General features: G+C 30.7%; 1 protein-coding gene across 1 annotated transcript in view; it reads left to right on the top strand.

Annotated features, from left to right (window-relative positions):
• The window catches only part of LOC117179126 (remodeling and spacing factor 1-like), a 10,819-nt gene extending 3,263 nt beyond the window's left edge, over nt 1-7,556 (top strand). Inside the window, exons 4-6 of the mRNA XM_033370795.1 lie at nt 5,321-6,950; nt 7,038-7,181; nt 7,316-7,556. Of these exons, the coding sequence (XP_033226686.1) occupies nt 5,321-6,950; nt 7,038-7,181; nt 7,316-7,400 (1,859 nt within the window). The 3' untranslated portion in view covers nt 7,401-7,556. The remainder of the gene's footprint in view (nt 1-5,320; nt 6,951-7,037; nt 7,182-7,315) is intronic.
• Nucleotides 7,557-10,976: the final 3,420 nt, after the last annotated feature.

Raw genomic sequence — 10,976 nt, 5'->3', positions numbered from 1 at the left:
TGGTAAAGTTCGCTCGGAAAAGATCAATTTTAGAGACATTGTATTTGAAATTAATAAAATATTTAATATTGAGTTATTCCTGAGGTATATTTTGGTATTAAATACATTTTTGGAATATTTTTTCCAATTAATTGTATATTAATTCTTTCTGCTACCATACGCATGGAATGTTCAATTTTTAATTTTTTGAGGCTCGTTTAGTAGGGCGTATGAAAACCCCGGTTGTTAAGTTCCAACGGGAACGTTCACTTATGCCATGCACCGATAGGCGGGGGGGGGGGGGGGGTGTTCTTGTCAAGCGTGACAAATAGTGACATATGGGGGAACGAGTAATTCTGCGCGTGATGTCACGAAGGGTTTTTTTGCATTTAATCAACAACCTGTAAAGTATTAAGTCCATATATATCCTAGCTGTTTGATATGTTCTTTGAAAAGAATAAAAAGTTGTTAATAATCAGGATTATATATTTGATTATGTTCATGTAACGTTTGATTCTCAAATTTCAAAAGATTCCGAAAAATATTTTACAATTATTTTAAAACATGTGTGGGGGGGGGGTCGCAAGAACATGGCGTAATATTATAGGTAGCGTCCCATTAGTTCGTGGCTGATCGTGACAAGGAGTACATTGAATGGAGGGGGGGGGGGTAAACGCTTGAAATAGAGCGTGACATATGTGAACGCTCCCAAACGTAATAGTACAAACATTTTTAAACTTAATTTTCGCGCTTTTCAAATAATTTTAACTTCCGTACATAGATTATTATTTAATTGATAATTTTATATTATTGTTCACTAACAAAAACTGAATTATAATATATTATGTTTCGAATCTAAAAAATTAAGTTTTTTCGGCCCTTCATTGGGAATGATCATCGACGAATAGTGGTCGAACATTCACAATCTGTTGTTAAACATCAGAATTAGAAGGAGTAGGTAGAGTCATCATGCAATAAATATGAAAAATAGATAGATTTACAATAAATAGTAGAATAATTGCCTTTCCTTCGTAAAAAATGTTGGTTGAAAAATGTTTTTTTTTCACACTGTATATTGTAAATTCCATCTGCAAGTTTTCGTTTTCGATAAAGGCTTATTTTTAGTATGATATAATTACCATAAACTCACACAAAAATCGAGAAAACATTATTCACAATTTAAAATGCATCCAAGTTTTATTTCAACAGTTGTTTTAAATACTTAGTTGAATTTTTATCTTTTTGTATTATGATATCGTTCATTTTACAATGCGTTATTCGAAACATTTTCAATCACAAATTTTCCATTTTGGATTTTAATTTTTGAGCGCACATTTTTTATTTAAAGAATTTTAAAATGCTGTTTCAGACTTACAATATTAAAAATTAGTAGCGTTCAAAATCTGCAATTTTGGATACCAAACAAATTGAACATTCGAAATGTTTTAATTAAGAACAAGAAAAATTGCTTAGTATTTCGAAATATTAGATTTTTTATGTAAAATCAGTGATTATAAATCAAATACTTAAAACTTAACAAGAAATAAAACTTTGAACGTTACAATTTTAATTGTTATATTTGAAAAAAATTAATTTGCAAGTCAAATTGTTGAATTTTTATATATAATAAATATTGAACACCTATAATTCATTTAAAAAAATCGAGTAAACTGAAGAGATATTTCGAAGGTCTGAAAAGGTTTCAAATTTATTTAAAATTTGAAATGATTTAAAATAATTTAAACTAAGTGTCTACGTATGCCAAAAAATTCGGCTAATCGTACCGAAATTTGGATGGAAATTTGGCCCACGGCCTAATTTAAAACTAGATATAGATTTGATGAGATTTCGAAAAAAAATTTAGAAGCTTCTTAAGACTTAAGAAAGGCTTCAAAAAAATTTTGTTCAATACTTTCTTAAGATTCCTGGGAAAATTGAAAATGACTTTTTATTTTGAAAAATTTAATATTAAGAGAATATTTAAAAAGATTTCAACAATTGTTAAAAATGAATGTGGAAGATTTCTAGAATTTTTGTTTAATTTTTCAGGATTCAAAATAGATTTTAGGAAGATTTAAAGTTATTTTAAAAGATCTTTAGAACTTTTGAAAAAATGTAAAAAATAATTAAAAATTTGGTAGATGTTTCAAGATTCTGAAATAATATTTTTAAGCTTTTTAAGGATTCTTTAATGGTTAAAAATGGAAATAATTTAACTTTTAATTTAAGAAGTGTTCAGTTTGTAATAAAAATGTAATCATTCAATTTTTAATTGACTGGGAATTTTTCATACGATTAAAACGACCGCCCTGATATACATATATTGTAAAACTAAACAAAAAATCAAATTGGGTCAATTTAACCAAATCCGAATTCCCATAAGGAAATAATTATTGTTACTCAAATAAGAAATTCCCTGGATTTTTCACAAAAAATTACGTGTGCAACTGGTGCAGAAAGTAGGCAGTTATACTTATCGCGAAGCCTGCAATTACTTTCGACTCGTCTCTGGTTCGTGCTATAAACTTCAAGCTTGCCTGGAACAGCCTACTTTCCGCACTTGCTACAAAATAAAATATAGTCGGTTTTATGCTATGTGTGAAAGTTCAGCTACACGCGCGCATAACTGTTGGGGTAGCGAAACTTTCGCCTCGGAAGAAGCGTGAAAGAAGGGCTGCCAACTTATAAAATGCATGTACTCCAGCTGATCGAAACGGTCGGTAACGTAGGCCATTAAAGGTAATGATGCACACAAACCGCAGATTCGGACGTTTTTTCAAGTTTGACAAACTTAATAATTTTAAAGGTGTTTATTGTGCCAAAAACTTGTTGGGTGTTGTTTTTTAAAAAGTGAAATCGGATTGATTACTAACTCGCGTTGTAAGTACTTGTTTATGTAAATATTCAGAGTGGAAACAAGGTGGTCAATCTTTAAGGACATGTGATACTTACAGTTTCCCCGGCTTTTTCCACAAATATGAAAATTTTTAAAAACTGAATACGGAGATGCTATAAAATATCATAACGGACTTCCCCGGACTCTTTTTTGAGGGATAATAACAAAAAAATTATTGTGCTAAATAAAAATTTTATGCATATTCATTATTTTGAGGTTACGTCGTTTTTCATATCTGCCTTTCCTATAATTTGAAAATTATTTATGAAATAAACTTTTTTGATTGCCTGCAAACAAGGTTAGTTCCGGGAGATTAGTTACTATGTTTATTTGTAAGTCCTAAGTTTTCGGCCAAAAATATTGTGTAGTTTGGAAGTAAAGCTCGGGTGAATTGTAACACACATAACCTCGAAATATACACGCACGTTGTTAGCAATATCAAAAATTTTTTGATAAAAAAACACAAACAAAGTGTGTGGGGACGTCCGTTAGCATGTTCGCAATCATTTCCCAAATTTTTAAGACAAAATATTTATTATTCTAGAAAAAAATCCGGAGGAACCTAAAACTGGTAAAATCGACCATTTTCAAAGTATCACATGCCCTTAAGGCTTTGTGTTTTGTTTTGCTTGAATGTATTTTTGTATAGTTCCGATCGGCTGAAGTACGTCAGTTTATAAGTTGGCGACCCTTCTTTCACGTTTTTCGTTTCGCTCTTCCCAGAGTTCTGCGCCAAAGTAGCTGAGCTTCCTCTCGCCGATGTAAAACCGATCGTCTTATTTCAACAATTAATATATGATAGTGAAATAGGGAGAGTTACTTTTTGCCAAAGAATAAACCAATGGTAGAACAATAAATTATTTCGAAAAAATTTTATAAGAAAACTTAATAAAAATCTACCATTTAAATTCCCTAAAATATCTGGTATGTTCAAAATATGCCCAGGGGTTTTTTTTTCTTTAAAAATATGTTTAGAAATATAATTGAGCAATCCAAGATGACATAAATATGTCGGAAAGTTTAGTCCTGGATGAAAACAAATGAGCGTTTGTCTTCATACGCGTAGTAGTAGACAAAGTCAGAGATATGTTTGTTGTCATTCCAGATTAACCTTTCTGACAGAATGACGTCAACTTGGATTGCTCTATTAAGCTATTTTTTGAAGCGCCTGAAAAATTATTTTATCTACAGAGATACGAGGTAAACATTTTTTCGGAAAGGTTCAAAGATTGCCTTCCTTTTACTTCATAAGTTTTCAAATTGAGATTACATTTAAATTTACTTTGAATGCTTACAAATTTTAATTTCTTCAATATTTGTATGCTTTATTGTCTTTTTTAACTTAGTTCTAATTTGGTTATATCTACTCACTTTAGTACAGGCAGGGTTTTTCGTTTGTTCGTCTCGATGTTGATACAAATTTAACAAGAAAACTGAATTGAAAAATGAATTCTCTGCCGCAAGTTTTCTCTCTAAATCTGAATCAGTGAAATTCCCCTGATTGTCAGTGAAATTTCACTGATTCGAATAGCTAGAAATGGGTCACTGACAATCAGTGAAAAGTTACTTATTGATTCAGTGAAATAATTACTTTCGAAGGTTGGCAGCACTGCACCATGTCAATTTAGTACTCGTAATAAAATAATATTTTAGTACACTGAATCAAAGAATCATAGTAAAAAGTTATAAACAATAAATATGATCAAATATTTAAAAAAGTGAAAATTATGGATGCTTTTAAATGACGAAAACCTCACACATTACTTTAATTTCAAGATTGGACTGTCTCGTACGCATTCGTTAAGTAAATACTTCCTATACAAGTTGGAGTATATTTTTCCCGTAGTTAATTTAGAAGACTTAGAGCCCGAAAATTAAAAAAAAAATTTGATTTAGGAATTCTTCTTGCTACTTAAGTAAAAGAGTAATAACAACGCTTAACTTAAAAATGTAGAGGTTATGTTTCACATAATTTAACTGTTGTTACTGAACTGATCAGTGAATAAGTCTTTAATAACTGATTAATCAGTGAAATATCTAATTACTATTTCAATTAGTGAATTTTCCATTGATTCATATTTAGAGAGTTCTTGTTTGTTACTTACATTGGTTAATGCTTTTTAATTCTTTTAATTTATTCCAAATCCCCTTCAATATTTCTCAATATTATAGAGTTATTTCGAATTCTTTTGCAGTGATTAAATAAACTCAGCTTAAATCGAGTGAATTCCTGATTCTATAAAGGAACTAAAGAAAAACCTACCATGCATGTCATATTTGACACCACCAATGTTTCAGTCATTTTTTTGCTTTTCAATTCTTTTGAATTCTTCGAAGATTTCATGTTCATTTAAGTTCTCCGAATTTCCGTATTCCCATTATCATTTTATAAAATAGATGGCGCAAAAAATATAGTAAAAATAATTTAAAAATGTAATATTTCAGCTGAGAAGAAAAAAGTGAAGAGAGTGGAAACGACCAACCGTCCCAAAAGAGCTCGAGATATGCCAGTTACTGAAAAGCTGGCTCTTCCAAGGAAAGAACCTCGAAAGAAAAAATTCGGACCTCAGTATGTGCCACTTCTTGAAGACTTAGGTCTTCCGAAAGAAGAACTTCCACAACAAAAAATTGAGCATCTGAATATGCCCGTTATTGAAGAATTGGACATTTCAAAAGAAGATCTTGCACAACAAATAATTGGACCTCTGGATATGCCTGCTATTGAAGAATTGGTTCTTCCGAAAGAAGAACTTCAACACAAAATAACGGGACCACTGGATATGCCTGCTCCTGAAAACTTGTGTCTTCCAAAAGAAAAAGAAGAAAATCGAACAAAATTAAATGATCTTCAGGATATGCCTGGTTTATATGATTCGAATTTGCCAACGATTGAGGCGACAACAAAAAGTGTAGCTTCAGCACATATTCAAAACAAAGAGGCGCAGTGCGATGAATTGCATCCAATTCAAGAATTACTCTTGGACTTTCTTGAGCTTCCCAAGTTAGGTGAGCTTGATGGTAACATCTCATCATACCTTCCAAATACACAGTGGAATTGCAACGCTAATCAAGAGCAAAAAGTCGATGGAATGATGAAACTACCTCCATATCTTCTCGAATTGCCCCACTATGCGAATTTTGATATGGATACCTCATCCTGCTGTCGAAGCTCACAATGGATCCAGGATGATTATCCTGAACTGAAAACTCCACCTTATGCCAAAACACCGGAATATATCTCATCAATTGATGCGTTTTTGGACGAAAATCAGAAGGACATTTTCGCTATACCTACAGGCGCTTCTGCTTCTCCTCCGATGATGCCGGATCTTCCAACTTCAGCACAACTATTTCATCCTGCAAACCTGGAGAAGGAGAAACATGGAGATAAGAGGAAAAGGGAAAAGGATGAAGACGATAGAAAGCCTTTTAAGAAGAGGCGGAATTTGAAAATTGAAAATAAAAATGTAGAAAAAATTAAAAAAAATGGGGAAAAAGAAAGGCATACAGAAATAGAAGGACCGAAGAAAATTAAAAGAAAAGAAAGGAGAGCTGAAAAACAAAAGGAGATGGAGATAGAAAAGGAAAGAGAGCGACAAAAGGCAAAGGATAGGGAAAGGCGAAAAGAGAGAGAAAGGCAGAAGGGTATTGAAAGAAAGGGGAGAGAATCTGAAAAAACTAAGCTGATGGAAAAAGAGCGAGAAAGAGGTAGAGATATAGAGAAGGGGAGAGAAAGACAGAAGGAGATTAAAGGAAAAGGGAGGGAAGTTCAAAAACAAAAGCCGATGGAGAATGATAAAGAGCGTGAAAGGGCTAAGGATAGAGAAAGGCGAAAGGAGAGAGAAAGACAGAAGGAAATTGAAAGAAAAGAGAGGGAAGTTGAAAAACAAAAACAGCTGGAGAGAGAAAAGCAGAAGGAAATTGAAAGAAAGGGGAGGGAAGTTGAAAAACAGAAAAAGATGGAGAAAGAAAGACGAGAGGTAGAAAGGCAGAAACAGATGCGAAGAGATCAAACAAAAGAGAAAGAAAAACTGATTAGGACCACTACTTCTATTACTGGCAAATCCATAAAATTGTAAGTATTTTTATATGAAAAAAAAAGATTTAATGAAACATTTAATTATGCAGATTTGTTTCAATACATTTTGTATTTTTATTACAGAATAATAAAACCACCAAAGAAGCCGGAAAAGAAACATTATTATATTGAAAATGGAGTGGAGATTTGGATTTGCCCCCAGTGCGAAAAGCAGGATGACGGAACTCTCATGATTGGTTGCGATGGATGCCAATTGTGGTACCATATGTAAGTTGAAAATGTTTAATTTAATTTTCGTTAATTCAAGTTTTATTTCTAACAAATAATTTAATATCCCCTAAGTTTTTTTCTTTTAAAAGAAAAAATTGTTCGTCAGACTCATGTTTTTAAATCTTTTACAGAGCGTGCATTGAATTAAAAGCAATTCCACCGCATGAAGAAAAGTGGTATTGTCAACACTGCCATTTAAAAAACTCTCGAATGTGATCCTAAGACTGAAAAAGTTACCAAATGACAATGGATTTCCTTTTTTCGAAAAGGAAGATGGTATTTTAATTTAATTTTAATATTGTATATATTGTAAATATATATAAGTTGTGAATACAATATTGTTCGGACTTATTATAATAAGTTATTAATCAGATCTGAATTTTTAATTATTTTGTCACAAAATGTAAATAAATGATATTATAAATTAATTTGTCTTCTATCATATTGACCTAATCCAGTGGTCCGCACGCTCTTGCCCAGGGCAGGGTACTCTTCCCTGGCTGCCTTACGACCTGGGCAGTATCCATTTCATCGCGGTGTTATTGCTCATCTTACCCTCTCCACTCGACTTCTCCTCACGTCCCTGACTGAGCGAGATTGCTGCGCCGGGCTTTGCCAGCGGGGGGCCCCTTTGTCCTAATGAGTCATAAAATGCCATGCATAAAAATGTTATAGTTTTGCAATCAGCAAATCAAAAATATTATATTCGGAATCTATATTTTTTTTGCGATTACAACGATATGTAACTTGCAATTAAAATATTGAAATTAGACTAAGTTATGGCAGATATTAGTTTGTTTTGACCCTGACTAGATAGCATTATGGAATTTTCCGTAGAATAGTTGAAAGTGCATCAGTTTATTTGGTAGAAAATTCGCCTGTTGACAATTTAATCAAATATACGGATTATTACCCAACTGCCTAGAAGAATATTAAACTTGATACCAAGTACTTGAATTTTTAAACCAGAAAGACGAATCCTTATAAAAACAGCAAACAATATAATTTTTTTAGTATACACATACACAATCATTTTATAATATTAAAAATGATGGTCGATTCTTGGGCAATCGTACAGAACTAGGGATTGAAAAAAAAGGATTTTGAAAAATAAGGGCCGCACTAGTGAATTAAACACAAGGGCAATTTATTAAAAGGAAATTAAACTTCACTTTCCACGGAATTGAATTAAAATGAATATACTTATTATAGCAGATTATAATATGGAAATATAAGAGCATTACTTCCACCGGATGAGTATTAAATTGTTAACAGGCGAATTTTCTACCAAATAAACTGATGAATTTTCAACTATTCTGCGGAAACTTCCATAATGCTATCTATTCAGGGTCAAAACAAACTAGTATATGCCATACCTTAGTCTAATTTCAATATTTTAATTACAAGTTACATGTCGTTGGAATTGCAAAAAAAAACATAAGATTCTGAATATATTTTTAATTTGCTGATTAAAACTATAACATTTTTAGTATGGCATTTTATGCCTCATTAGGACAAAGGGGCCCCCGTTGGAAAAGCCCGGCATAGCAATGTCGCTCAGTCAGGGACGTGAGGAGAAGTCGAGTGGAGAGGGTAAGATGAGCAGGTACACCGCGATGAAATGGAAATCGCCCTAAGACCTACTTTCAGGGCAGTGCCTGCGAGCTTGCCCACATTTGGAATCGTTTTAAATTTGAGCAAAAACTTTGTTTAAACTATTTGAAATCTTTTAAAAAGTTTAAGAATTTTTTGAAATGTTTGCGAAATCCTTGTAATATTTGGAAATCTTTGTGAATTCCTGGAAGCCTTTTAAAATATGCAAAATCTTCAAATTTCTGTGAAATCTTTAAAAAAAATTTGAATATTAATTAATATCTTGCGGTTGGACATAGTCGAAATAAAAGAAAATAACGTTTTAATCCCAGTATTGGAAAAATCGTAAATGTTACCTTTGTTAATCTGCATAATATGCCTAATTTTCACTAGTTTTTCAGATTTTTTCTTTAAGTTTATGTAGGAAAAACTAATTTTTGTATGAGCATCCAAAAATAAAAAAAAAATGCAAAAGCTCTGCAAATAGTTTTTTTCAGAATAAAAAAAACTTTCTTGTGTTTAAAATGTACTTCCGAAAAATTTGTGATGATCAGATCATTAAAAATGACGAGTTTTGGAAGTACATCTTTAACATAAGAAAGTTTTTCTATGCTAAAAAATATTATTCATAATTTTTGGAGCTGCTAATAAAAGATTAAATTTTTCCTACATGAACTTAACAAAAATTCTTTTGAAAATTGTAAAAATTGGGCATATTATGCAGATTAAGAAACAATAACAACATTTACGATTTTTCAAAAATTCTATAATTTCTAAACTTTTTTATTTTATTTCCACTCAGCCAAACCCTTCACACATTAATATACAAATATACATACATGCATTTCGTTGGAGAACATTATAAAATCGATTGTGTCCTGATCATATGAGTTTATATGAGTCTTATTAAGCACTTATTTGTCAATATGCTTATATCGTCTACGTGAGCGCACGGTGAATCATAAACTTCGGTAATAAATTAACAATTGAAAATTTCTTATCATATTTTTCATTATCAAATGAAAAATATGATATTTTATTAAAAAAGTTAATTTTATACCAAAAGAGACGAATTTCCAACAAAATAGTTTAATTATAACAAAAAGTTGAATTTTTTACTTAAAAAATTACCATTTTCTACCAAAAATAGAATAGGTAAATTTTCAATTACTAAAGTAATTTTTCAACAAAAAAAAAGGAATTTTCAACCTTCTAAAGGCCGTGGACTATATGCACTGTAATTTTCTAAACGATTAGCCTAATTTTATCGTTTAAATTATTTGAAATAATTTCGAATTTCGAATTTATTTAGAATTTTTCAAAAACTTTTAAATTTCTCAATAAATTTTGTTTAAAAGAACAATTAATATTGTAACTTTCAAAGTATATTTTTAAATATTAGGAATTGTTGTTTTTCTTACTTAAAAAGTTTCCAATTTCAAAGATTGAAACAATATTTGAAATTTAATAAAAGCCTTTGTTTGTTTAACTAATAAGACTTTCCAATTGAAACAGTTTAATTTCTAACGTTAAAATTCGGAAATTCTGAAATTGTAAACTGATTCCGAAACGTCTTGAAAACTCAAATATTATTCACTTTATAACCCTAAAGTACAGTTCAATTTAAAAAGGCAATAATTAATTTATATTAACAGTGGATCAACTATGAATGTTTTTTATTAAAAATCTTCGATTTTAAACGCTTCCAATTTTTGATTGTTTAAGTCTTTGAAACTAAACTTTAAAATTCTTTGAATTAAAATTTACACTTAACAATTAAAAATCTAAAATGGAAAAATACTGAAAATAAAAAAAAAGACTTTTGAATTACCGATTTTAAACTGAATGATATCATAATTTAAAAAGCTAAAAATTAAACTGATTATTAAAAAATATCGAAATCAAACTTGGAAAGATTTTTTTCTCGAAAAATTGGTCAATTTTCTGATCAAAAAATAAAATCACTGTCATCTCCCAGTTTTCTTAAATTCCTGGTCATTTCCCGGTCCAGCAGCCACCCTGTGAATTGTTACAAATACCTATTTTTATTAGATGCCACATATTATTTTTCTTAACAGTAGAAATAAAAAGCAATCTTTCTTCATAATTTCATTTTATTGTAATTATATGTATCACGGTATCGCGTCTTGGTTAGATATAATTTATATTTACAGTTAAAATTACGTACTTTAAATATCT

The sequence above is a fragment of the Belonocnema kinseyi genome, chromosome 8 (genome assembly GCF_010883055.1).
Source record: "Belonocnema kinseyi isolate 2016_QV_RU_SX_M_011 chromosome 8, B_treatae_v1, whole genome shotgun sequence".
NCBI lineage: Eukaryota > Metazoa > Arthropoda > Insecta > Hymenoptera > Cynipidae > Belonocnema > Belonocnema kinseyi.
Note: the sequence above shows the minus strand (reverse complement) of the source record. Positions and strands in the feature narration are given on the sequence as shown.